This window comes from Macaca nemestrina, chromosome 18 (assembly GCF_043159975.1).
Source record: "Macaca nemestrina isolate mMacNem1 chromosome 18, mMacNem.hap1, whole genome shotgun sequence".
NCBI classification, from domain to species: Eukaryota; Metazoa; Chordata; class Mammalia; order Primates; family Cercopithecidae; genus Macaca; species Macaca nemestrina.
Window position 1 is genome coordinate 71,670,222 of NC_092142.1, and position 12,724 is coordinate 71,682,945.

Genomic DNA, 12,724 nt, shown 5'->3' on the forward strand with positions numbered 1-12,724 from the left:
TGCTTGAAGCAGAGCTCCAGGAGGAGGAAAGGGAATTAAAACATGGTTGGGAGGTGACCTGACGTTTTGTACGAGGTTGGGTTGAATTTGCTTAAGAAGGTCCCACGCATCTCTGATAAGGAAGAGAAAAGGCCTTGTCAAGGTGAGTATTCTCAACAGTTCGTTCAACGGCTTGGCAAGTGAGGGAAGTTACAAGAGCCACCCTGGGCGGAGGGCAGCGTCCTGTCACAATTGACAGGTGCCGGCGCCACCTGCTTCTTCCTCCTGCGGGTTTCTTAGAGGGCGGGGAAAGCAGCAAATAACCCTCCTTGTGCTCTAGTCCTCCAAGCCTAGGGCGGCGGGCAGTGGAGGCCCCGCGCCCTGCGGTGGCGCCAGGTTATGCCACGCGGGCGGCGGCTGGGATGCGGCTTGGCGGCGCCTGGGCCACTTGGCGCCCGCAGCTACGCAAGTACAGCGGGGCTGCGGAAGGGGCGGGTCCGGCATGGCTGCGGGAGGGGCGGGGCTGGCGAGCCGCCGGAGGGGCGGAGCCGGCGGGCCGCGGGGGGCGGGGCCGCCGGCTGCTCGCGCGCGCCGCCGAGGTTCCGCACGCCGTCGCGCGGGCCCGGCGTCCCTGTGCAGCCTGGGCCGCCGATGGGGGAGGTGGAGCCGGGGCCTGCGGGCCCGCTGGAGCCCCCAGAGCCGCCCGAAGCGCCGGCGAGCCGCCGGCCAGGAGGGATCCGGGTCCTGAAGGTGAGGCGGGCGGACGGACGAGCGAGCCGGCGAGCGGGCAGGCGGACTAGGGAGGGAACGAGAGAGGGTAGAGGCCGCTGCCGCTGCCGCTGCCGCCGCCGCCGCCCCCGCCCCCTCCCCGCGCGGTGGCTGAGGCAGCCGGCGACCCCCGCCCGACGTCAGTCAGTCGGCCGACCCACACCCGGCTGGGGACGCCGAGGCCTCCACGCCGCGCCCCCGTCCATGCCTCGGCCGCCTCGGTCGCCTCGGTCCTCCGCTGCTGCCCATCCCTGGCCGCGCGCCGCCCGCCTCGCAGGCCCACGCCTTCGGGCTGCCGGCAGCCGCCGCCCACCCGGACCCTTCGCCGCCCCCGCCTGCCTCACCGGGCTCGGGGCCCGGAGGCCGGCTCCTGGCACAGGAGCAGGGCTGGAAGTACGCAGGGCTTTCTCCTCTCCTGGACACCTGAAGACATCACCCCAGCGGGAGGATGGCGGCGGCTATTGGCCGGCGCCGCGGAGGGCTCGGGGCCGCGCCGGGTGGAGCCGGCTCCTCTGCCCTCGGGGCTCGCTACGCGAGGTGCCGGCCGGGAAGGAGGACCCGCCCCGCTTGGAGAGAGAATTCCCGCTGGAGCTGCGTCGCGGGGACTCGCTGGGCGTGATGCGGAAGGGAGGAGGGGCTGGGCCGAAAGGGGCATTCCTGCTCGCGGCAGCGGGGCCCACTCCCCAGGGAGACGGAGTGGGGGAGCCGTTATGCAACAGGCAGCTAGCGGGGCTTCTTGGCAGGAACTGGGGGAGTGGGAGGATATGAAAACAGATGCAGGCAAGAGGGGAGTGGAACCTTGAAGGTGATGACAAGTAAGTTTAAATACGAAGGAATGCACAAGGTGGGGTGGCGATAGTGGGGAGGAGAAGATGGTAAAAGGGAGGGGTTGTGGGAGGCTGACTGGGTGGAGTTTTTTACTAGCATTTGACAGAGTTGCAGAGAAATTTTTCTGTAGGTCAAATATGTAAACTAGATGTCCTTACGCAGGTGGAATGGAATTCCTTCTAGAGTTCTACATGAGGAATTCAGGATATGAAACTTGCCCAGTAGAAGGATGGAAAGGACAGAAAATTTAGATTTGATGTGTTTCAAAAATATATTGCAAAACAATGAAAACGTATGATGTTAAAAATACATTAAGTAGTAGTTTATTGGGATTGAGGTTGAGCAGTATTTCCATGTTATGAAAGTTGTTAGTACGATGTCACAAAGGTGGGAACACGGAAAAACAATAATAGAACCTGGTGAATCCATGGAAAACCATAAACTGTAAAATTTAAAACATTTTTTGTGCTACTGCCTCTCAACATTTTTTTTCTTTTATTTATTTATTTTTTTTTTTGAGACACCTCACTCTGTCACCCTGGCTGGAGTGCAGTGACTTGATCTCTGCAATCTCTGCCTCCAGGGTTCAAGCGATTTTCCTGCCTCAACCTCCTGAGTAGTTGGGATTACCGGTGCCTGCCACCACACCCTGCTGATTTTTTTGTATTTTTAGTAGAGACAGTGTTTTGCTATGTTTCCCAGGCTGGTCTTGAACTCCTGATCTCCAGTGATCCGCCCACCTTGGCCTCCCAAAGTGCTGGGATTACAGGCATGCGCCACCGCGCTCGGCCTCACACAGAAGTTTTCTTAAGTAGCTGAGTGGTTGAATTTTGTGCCAAGTGATGCTGGAAAAGAAGTAGTGCAGTAGAAGACTCTGAATTGGAAAGAGTCGTCTCCCACCCATTTTTCTCCGAAGACCCTTCAGAAACTTCGTTCTTTTTTGTAACTCTTTTATACCTCATACCAAATCATGAACATCATTATTGTCAAATAATACAGATATTCGTCAAAAGACTAATATAACTAAGCCAGTCTAAGCCAGACTAGATCCAGTTCCGTCTATCCTGGGATACTGGAAAATTGCCTTCAAAATGTGCCCCCAGATTGATTTAGTGAATTGGTGGACCATAGGTTTGTAAGTTTTCCAGATGTTTCCTACAATTTGGGGTTTATGGTTTTTTTAAGTAATGATTAACTGTTTTTTACTCAGCTTATAGAAGATATGAAGTTACAACTAATGTCGGTGTGTGCCATGAGATTCATTTTTTTTTTTCAAGAATAGTTTCGGGTGTTTAGCAAAGTATGTATAAACAATTAATGCCAAAAAGTAAAAAGATGTTTTTTAGAGACATAGCCTTATTGTGTAGCACAGGCTACACAGTAGTTCAGTGGTGTGATCACAGCTCACTCCAGGCTCAAACTCCTGAGCTCAAGTACCTCAGCCTCCCAAGTAGTTACGACTATAGGCACATGCTTGGCTAATTTTGATTTTTATTTTTGTACAAATGGGGTCTTGCTATGTTAGTCTCAAACTCCTGGCCTCAAGTGATCCTCTTAACGTTGGGCTCTCAAAGCACTGGAATTACAGGCATGAGCCACTGCACCCAGCCCAAAACGTTATTATTGTTATTATTTTTTTAAGGCAGAGCCTCTCTTGCCCAGGCTAGAATGCAATGGCGCGATCATGGCTCACTGCAGCTTCTGCCTCGTGGGCTCAAGTGATCCTTTTTCCTCAGCTTCCTGAGTAGCTGGGATCACAGGCACAATTTTTTTTTTTTGAAGTAGAGATGCGTCTCACCTTGTTGCCTAGGCTGGCCTTGAACTCCTGGTCTCAAAGGCTCTCTCACCTCGGCATCCCAAAGTGCTGGGATTACAGGCATGAGCCACCGCACGCTGCCCCAAAACATTTTTAAAGCACTGACATATTCTTCCTCTATCTCATCCCACCCCTCCGCACCCCTTTCACAATATTTCATAATGTGTATATTCCCAGATATAATAAGTCTATATTGTTTTACAGTTTCAAATGCAGAAACATCTTCTACCTAAGAGTATTTAACATTTTTTTTTCTTTTGTTTTGTTTTTTTTTTTTTTGAGATGGAGTTTCACTCTTGTTGCCTAGGCTGGAGTGCAATGGCACAATCTTGGCTCACCGCCTCCCAGGTTCAAGCAAGTCTCCTGCCTCAGCCTCCCGAGTTGCTGGGATTACAGGCATGTGCCACTATGCCCGTCTAATTTTGTATTTTTAGTAGAGACAGGATTTCTCCATGTTGGTCAGGCTGGTGTCAAAGTCCCGGCCTCGGATGATTCACCCGCCTCAGTCTCTCAAAGTGCTGGGATTAAAGGCGTGAGCCACTGCACCCGGCCATATTTCACATTCTTACAGAACTAACTGAATATGGAGAGTTACTTTACCAGACCCTGTTTATACCATGTATATTTTTTTATTGTCTGTGAATGTGTAATAGTATATGACCTTTGGACTGATCATTGCCCTCATAGATCACGTTTATTTTTAGAGTTAAAAGTATAAAACTGGTCTGGGAACAGGGGCTCACATCTGTAATCTCAACACTTTGGGAGGCCGAGGCAGGTGGATCACTCGAGGCCAGGAGTTTGAGACCAGCCCGGCCAACGTAGTGAAACCCATAGTGAAACATAGTGAAAAAAATATATATTGTTTTAAAAATTAGCTAGGTATGGTGGTACACCCCTGTAAGCTACTAAGGAGGCTGAGGCAGGAGAATGGCTTGAACCTGGGTGGCGGAGACACTGTCTCAAAACAAACAAACAAAAGTATAAAACTGAAGCAGTGGGTACTTAATTAATGGTTTACCCTCAAGACTTTTGCTTTCTAGAAAGATTTTTTTTTTTTTCTGAGACGGAGTCTTGCTCTGTTGCCCATGCTGGAGTGCAGTGGCGCAGTCTCAGCTCACTGCAAGCTCCGCCTCCCAGTTTCATGCCATTCTCCTTCCTCAGCCTCCCGAGTAGCTGGGACTACAGGCGCCCGCCACCACGCCCGGCTAAGTTTTTGTATTTTTAGCAGAGATGGGGTTTCACTGTGTTAGCTAGGATGGTCTCAATTTGACCTCGTGATCCACTCGCCTCAGCCTCCCAAAGTGCTAGGATTACAGGCGTGAGTCACTGTGCCCGGCCTTTTTTTTTTTTTTTTTTTAAAAGACGAAGTCTCCCTCTGTCACCCAGGCCGGAGTGCAGTGGCATGATCTTGGCTCACTGCAGTCTCCACCTCCTGTGTTCAAGCGATTCTGCTGCCTCAGCCTCCAGAGGAGCTGGGATTACAGGCACGTGTGCCACCACGCCCGGTTAATTCTCTTGTATTTTTAATAGAGACGGGGTTTCACTATGTTGGCCAGGCTGGTCTTGAACTCCTGACCTCAGGTGATCCCGCCCGCCTCAGCCTCCCAAAGTGCTGGGATTACAGGCATGAGCCACTGCACCCGGCTAGAAAGATCTTTAAATCTTAAATACGCTCTTTGTATACTTGTTGGATGTGAGAGGTGATTGTAATTGTGTTCCCTTTTAAATAAATTTGTGATAACAGTTCTATAAGAGTGAGGGGAAAATAGTTCTCTCAACCTAGCAATTCCAGTAGAATGGTGATTCTAAAAGTTGAAAGCACCTCAGAGGACAGTGTCATCTGCAGTCCTGGCTGCTAGGAAGGTTTTTCCAGCAGTTTACTGATATGTTAAGCAGTGGAGCAAGACATTCTTGAGAAGAAGGAAACACTAGGCAATTCAGCAGTGGCTCATAATAGCTAAACAGTCCATCTAGATTGTTGCTATAAGCCTTTGCTTTGCTTAATATCCAGGCCTTTTAAGTGACCGTTGGTCAGGTTTAAGAGAATGATATCTACTGAAATTGTAACTTAGCAGTCTATCTTCTTAGGGTGGAGTATATCATGTAGACAGGAGATAGATCCTTTGAGGTAAATGATGACCAACAGCATGTATATTTTGTTGTTGTTTTAATCTTTATTTTATTTCATTTTAATTTTTTTAGAGACGCAGTTTCACTCTGTTGCCCAGGCTGGTCTTGAACCCCTGGCCTCAAGTGATCCTCCCGCCTTGGCCTCCTGAAGTGCTGGGATTGCAGGCATGTGGTTTTTTTTTTGTTATTTTTGTTCTGTTTTTTTTTTTTTTTTTTTTGAGATAGAGTCTTGCACTGTCGCCCAGGCTGGATTGCAGTGGCGTGATCTAGGCTTACTGTAACCTCCACCTCCCGGGTTCAAGTGATTTCCGTGCCTCAGCCTCCCAAGTATTTGGGATTACAGGCACCTGCCACCATGCCCAGCTAATTTTTGTGTATTTTTAGTAGAGACGGGGTTTCACTATGTTGATCAGGCTGGTCTCGAACTCCTGACCTCGTAGTCTGCCTGTCTTGGCCTCCCAAAGTGCTGGGATTGCAGGCATGAGCCACTGTGCCCAGCCACATGTATGTTTTGATAATGTAAAGTTCCTTACGGAATTTATAATCTAGGGTAAATATTTATGTGCTAAAAATGACTGTTAAAAATCATCACAGGGCCAGGCGTGATGGCTCATGCTTGTAATCCCAGCACTTTGGGAGGCCAGGGTGGGTGGATCACGAGGTCAGGAGATTGAGACCATCCTGGCTAGTACGGTGAAACCCCGTCTCCACTAAAAAAACAAAAACTTAGCCAGGTGTGGTGGTGGGCGCCTGTAGTCCCAGCTACTCAGGAGGCTGAGGCAGGAGAATGGTGTGAACCCAGGAGGCAGAGCTTGCTGTGAGCCAAGATTGCGCCACTGCACTTCAGCCTGAGCGACAGAACGAGACTCCATCTCAAAAAAAAAAAAAATTTCTCACAGAAGAAAAATCAGGCCTGGTGTGGTGGCTGGTGCTTGTAATCCCAGTACTTTGGGAGGCTGAAGCAGGAAGATTGCTTGAGTCCAGAAGTTCAAGACCAGCCTGGGCAACATAGCAAGACCCCATTTTTTTGTATTAAAAAAATACAAAAGATTAGCTGGGTGTGGTGGCATGTGCCTGTAGTCCCAGCTACTCTGGAGGCTAAGGCTTTAGTATCACTTGAGATCAGGAGTTCGAAGCTGCAGTGGGCTATGATCACGCCACTGTAGTCCAGGCTGGGTGACAGAGGGAGACCTCATCTCAAAACAAACAAACAAAACTTCCTGGGGTCTTCCTTGACTTTTCTAAGATTTAGAAGGTCAGTGGACCATTATTTGACCTTAGAAAGTTTTTCTTTTCTTTTTTCTTTTTTTTTTTTTTGAGACGGAGTCTTGCTCTGTCGCCCAGGCTGGAGTGCAGTGGAGCCATCTCAGCTCACTACAAGCCTCGCCTCCCTGGTTCACGCCATTCTCCTGCATCAGCCTCCTGAGTAGCTGGGACTACAGGCGCCTGCTACCACGCCCGGCTGATTTTTTTTGTATTTTTAGTAGAGACAGGGTTTCACCATGTTAGCCAGGATGACGTCGATCTCCTGACCTCGTGATCTGCCTGCCTCAGCTTCCCAAAGTGCTGGGATTACAGGTGTCAGCCGCCGTGCCCAGCAACCTTGGAAAGTTTTCTGAAGAAGACTTTTTTGTTGATTATGTGGAACAATGTCTGCTTATTCTTTCTTCTCCACTGAGTACAGAATGCAGAGCTTCGTATAAATATTGCTGTACTATATGGAATACTGTTTTCAGATGGTCCAGTTAATCTTTCCAAAATATTAAAAAATGAGGAATATTTAAAATTTAGCAGTATTTACCTGCTAAATATTTAACTATTAGCAATATTTGAGTAGTGGTTAAAATTATTTAGTAGTACAAATACGATAGTGCCTATGTTTACGCAGTGAGCACTTGAATGCCCTTTCATTCAGAGATGTTCAGCTTCGAGAAAATGCATTTGATGAGAAAACTAGTTCTCACTTGTAGCAGGGGTTTATCCTACTTCTCTAAAGTTAGAATCAGTAATCCTCATGGTTTTGAATAGCAATGCCTGAATCCCCAAGATCTGCAAAACAGTCAGTTTTCCTGAGTTCGTCTGCATTTAAACAATAAAGCCATTCTTACTCTGGTTTTTCTTTCTTCCCACATAGAAATACCTGCTAACTTTTCATTCCTCCGTCTCCGCCATCTTTAGAAATGTATTACCTTCAAATATTTAATCTTAGTAATTATAAAAATAATATTTGCTGTATTTATAGGTATTTCTATTTTCCAGTGAGGAATACTACTAAAAGTATTTTATTTACTCCCATTCACTTTGCAGCTGCTGCAAATATGTAGGGTTCTCCATAGAAATGGGGATGTTTTCCCCCCCAAGTTTGTTCAGCTTCTTGCCAGAGCTAATTGGATTAAAGTACAGATTGGGAATAAATTTCTGTGATGTCAACTGAGTTCTGCAAACACTCCTGTGTCACCCAGGTGTTGACATGCTAGAAGTGGAGAAGAGGAAGAAAAATAAATAAATAAAACCCATTGTCATAGATGTGGTATTAGAGGTGTACTCAAGGTGAAGAAGTTCTTAATTCTGTCTAGGTAATTCGTTAATTCTATCTAGTAAAAATGTCTGGTAGTCATTAATTCCGTCTAGGGAGAATGAGGATAGGAGATATGGAAGGCTCCATAGAGAAGGTGATGCCTGAGTAGGATTTTGAAGAACAACTTGTCATATGGATGAGGTGCAAGATGAAGAAGGATATTTCAGACAAGCCACAGAATTGTGGTGTATTTGGTGTGTCTGGAGAGCTGCAAGTAGTTGGATGTGATTGAAACATGGAGTAAAGGGCAGTAGTAGGGAATGAAGCTGGAGAGGTGCAGCTGTGGAAGTGTCAGTGGAAATTTCTTTTTTATCAAAAAGAACAGACATAGCCCATCATAAAAATAGAGCAGGCAAATGTTGATCTTTAGAAACTTGTCATATTACCTGTAGAAATTGTTTTTGCTTTGAGATAACTTTGCAATATATGAATTTCACATACTTAAATTATCAAATGCGACATTAATTTGTTTTGTTTTAAACAGTGCAAGAATAGAAAGTATATTTGTGCAGTATTGTGCCGACATTGCGCTTGGCTTATTTGGGATGTAAAGCAAAGGGTTAGGACCCTGGAGAAACACACATTTTCATAAGGAGACATGTACAAAAATGTTTATTGCTTAATTGTTTCTAGCAGTGAAAAATTGGAAGCAAACTAAATGCTGTCAGCAGGAGAGTGGATAAAGTTTGGTGTATTTGTATAAGGGAATATTATTCAAATGAATGAACTGGGTATATTAACACAGTTGTATCTCTAAAGCAATATTGAACTAAACAAAATTACAGGGTGAAGCATAAATATTGTTAAGGATTAGATGAAGTTTAAATTAGATAAGACAATACTATGTATGGTTTATAGATAAAAGTTTTTTTTTTTTTTTTTTTTGAGATGGAGTCTCACTGTCACCCACACTGGAGTGCAGTGGCACAATCTCGGCTCACTGCAACCTCCTGGGTTCAAGTGATTCTCCTACCTCAGCCTCCCAAGTAGCTGGGATTACAGGCACGTGCCACCACACTCAGCTAATGGCTAATTTTTTTTCTTTTTTTTTTTTTTTTTCTTTCATTTTTAGTAGAGACAGGGCTTCACCATGTTGGCCAAGCTGGTCTTGAATTCCTGACCTTAAATGATTCACTCACCTGGGCCTCCTAAAGTGCTGGGATTACACGTGTGAACCACCTTGCCCAGCCTAACATTTCTCTTTTTTGAGATGGATGGAGTCTTGCTCTGTCACCCAGGCTGGAGTACCGTGGCACTATCTTGGCCCACTGAAACCTCTGCCTTCCAGGTTCAAGCAATCTTCCCACCTCAGCCTCCCAGGTGGCTAGGATTACAGACGTGTGTCACCACGGCTGGCTAATTATTTTGTATTTTTTAGTAGAGATAGGGTTTCACCATGTTGGCCAGGCTGGTCTCGAATTCCTGACCTCAAGTGATCCACCCGCCTTGGCCTCCCAAAGTGCTGGGATTACAGATATAAGCCACTGTGCCCAGGTAAAATACTAAAATTTCTATTTTTGAGAGACAAGGTCTCGCTGTGTCACCCAGATAGGATTGCAGTGGCACAATCACAGCTCACTGCAACCTCAACCTCCCAGGCTTAATCTGTCTTCCACCTCAGCCTCCCAAGTAGCTGGGACTACAGGCATGTGCCACCATGCCTGGCTAATATAAAAAAAAATTTGTAGAGATGGGATGTCGCTATCTTACCCAGGCTAGTCTTGAACTCCTGGCCTCAAGCAGTCCTCTCATCTTGTCCTCCCAAAGTGCTGGGTTTACAGGCCTGAGCCACTGCAACCCACTGTTTTGTTATTCTTTTTTGTTTGTTTGTTTGTTTTTTGTTTTTTGAGACGGAGTCTCGCTCTGTCGCCCAGGCTGGAGTGCAGTGGCGCGATCTCGGCTCACTGCAAGCTCCGCCTCCTGGGTTTACGCCATTCTCCTGCCTCAGCCTCCTGAGTAGCTGGGACTACAGGCGCCCGCCACCGCGCCCGGCTAATTTTTTGTATTTTTAGTAGAGACGGGGTTTCACCGTGGTCTCGATCTCCTGACCTTGTGATCCGCCCGCCTCGGCCTCCCAAAGTGCTGGGATTACAGGCGTGAGCCACCGCGCCCGGCCATGTTTTGTTATTCTTGACACGTTTTGAAAAACACAAGAGAGGGTCAAAGAAGATGATGGATGGAAACACAGCAGTAAAGAAAATTAAGTTATCTGAGTTAATAATGAATGAGCATGACAGCTGTAAAGTGCGCCAAAAAGGAGGGGATACATGAACAGAGTGTTGGGGAATATAAAGTAGAGAGAGGTGGGGTGAGGACTGAAATGTCTAATTCAGTCAGATGTTCTAGCTAACGATTTCTTTCTCTTGATATTTTTTAGAGAAATATGAAACGCAATGGGAGCAGAAATTGTTTGAATAGGAGAAGTAGGTTTGGTTCTCGAGAAAGAGACTGGCTAAGAGAAGATGTAAAGAGAGGCTGTGTTTACCTTTATGGAGCAGACAGTACCACTGCCACTACAACCACCACCACCTCCTCTTCCTCTTCCTCCTCCTCCTCTTCCTCTGACTTACATCTCGTCCTTTGCACTGTAGAGACACCAGCATCAGAAATATGTGCTGGAGAGGGAAGAGAAAGTCTTTATTTACAGCTTCATGGAGACCTGGTCAGGTGAGGTCTCAGTTTTATCACTGTAATTCTGCTGTAATATAAACAGTGTTTCTGCTTAGAACTGGACTTTAGGATTTTAATTCTGCCAGAACTAGTGTTGATTACAGACTCACTGGGCGTCAAGATTTGTCCTTGGAAGGCTGACTTTCTGAATCTTGAATTTAAAAACTACTGACCAAGGAAAATTTGAGAGTTCTTTGATTTGGAATACACCATAGGTCAGATATCTAAATTTAAAAATAAGTATTTTAAAAGTTAAATTTCTTTGGCTGGGCACGGTGGCTCATGCCTGTAATCCCAGCACTTGGGGAGGCTGAGGTGAGTGTATCACTTGAGGTCAGGAGTTCGAGACCAGCCTGGTCAACATGGCGAAACCCTGCCACTACTAAAAATATAAAAATTAGTCAGGCATGGTGGTGCACACCTGTAATCCCAGCTAGTCAGGAGGCTGAGACATGAGAATCTCTTGAACCTGGGAGACCGAGGTTGTGTTGAGCCGAGATTGTGCCACTGCACTCCAGCCTGGGTGACAGAGCAAGACTCTGTCTCAAAAAAAACAAAAACAAAAACAAAAAACAGTTGTTTTTTTTGAAAAGTGTAAATAGAATGAAATTTTAAAAAGGATATAGAGTGAGATGTACTTTTCTGTCCCCCATTCCCCAACTACCCAGGCCTGTTTTTGAAGATAGTTATTACCAGCTTCTCACGCATGCTAGGAGTATTCTGTTTAATTATAAGCGTATATGTGCCCATGCATGAGTATGTCTCTCTACATGTATTATAAATTTTAAAACTCTGGTGCTGTGTGCAACACATTATTGACTTAGTATCTTTTAGATATCTTTCCATGTTAATATTTGTATAGTTGTCATTTATTTAATGGCTGCAATAGTGTTCAATTTTGAGTCTACTATAATTTTAGCCAATCTTCTATTAATGGACATTCAGGTTGTTACCAGTTCTTTGCTACTACAAGAAGTGCTGCAATGAGTATCCATGTACCTGTGGTATCTCTCATATGTGAGAGTCTGTATGATAAACTCCTGGAAGTGGAACAGCTGGGTCAAAGGATATGCACATTTTTAATTTTCATAGTTACTGTTAAATTCCTCTTCATAGAGGTTATATTTCCATCAGAAATATAAAAATATATCTGTTTCCCCCTTACTTTCACAAAAACATGTTAGTATTAAATTTTATATATAAATAGAGACATACACATGCATGAGCTCAGACTTGCTTGTAAATAGAAATGATTGTTAACAGTTTTAAAATTAGAGAATCATAAAGTCAGCATTCCGGGCCAAGTGACTTAGATTTCTGCAAATGTGATAGGAATTTTGTTGTTTTGTTATTTTAATTTTCATTTATCTTAATGAGCATATTTTCATGGGTTTAAAAGCCATTTGTGTCTTGAAAAATTTTTATATAAATGTGAAGGAACTATTTTTATAACAGTCTTATACTCTGCATGTGAACTCTTTGATTCAGCTTTTTAAAGAAAATCACTGTTAGTTCTTTGAATTATATGTCAAATAAGAGCTCTTTAAATGCCTGACCATGATTTTTCTCTCCTCCCCATTTCCTGTCATTACAAAAATGTCTTGAAACAGAATTCAAAGCTGTGGATTTAATACTGTTGAAAGTGAAAAGGAAGCTCCCACTTACACCTTAGAAGTGTGGTAATAATAGTAACACCTTTAGCTGAGCTAAAATTTGATGTCATTTTTAAAGTCTAAACTGAGATCTACTATGTGTTCTTTTTAGGATTTGGACTAATTCCTGAAAAAGTAGATTAGCATTTGAATGTTTTCCTTGTTCACCAGTTAACTACATTTGCTAAATCCATTTGTAAAACGAAAGGATCAGACTGGGTGATCCTTAGGCTTTTCTAAATCTTAACACTGACTCTGATCTAATTTTATCAGGTGGAAAGCCTTGACCTAGATTATATC

The 12,724-nt window shown here is 45.2% G+C and overlaps 1 protein-coding gene across 6 annotated transcripts in view; it reads left to right on the forward strand.

Annotated features, from left to right (window-relative positions):
• The first annotated feature begins 575 nt into the window (after window positions 1-575).
• LOC105491314 (PH domain and leucine rich repeat protein phosphatase 2) overlaps window positions 576-12,724 on the forward strand; it is a 77,382-nt gene continuing 65,233 nt past the window's right edge. For 4 of the 6 annotated variants that reach the window (XM_071084879.1, XM_071084880.1, XM_011757603.2 and 1 more), the window contains exons 1-2: window positions 576-729; window positions 10,480-10,769. In XM_071084879.1, coding sequence (XP_070940980.1) covers window positions 631-729; window positions 10,480-10,769 — 389 coding nt within the window. In that variant the 5' untranslated portion in view covers window positions 576-630. Of the gene's footprint in view, window positions 730-1,438; window positions 1,563-10,479; window positions 10,770-12,724 lie in introns of those variants that run through there. The other 2 variants (XM_071084881.1, XM_011757609.3) reach the window with 2 other exon arrangements.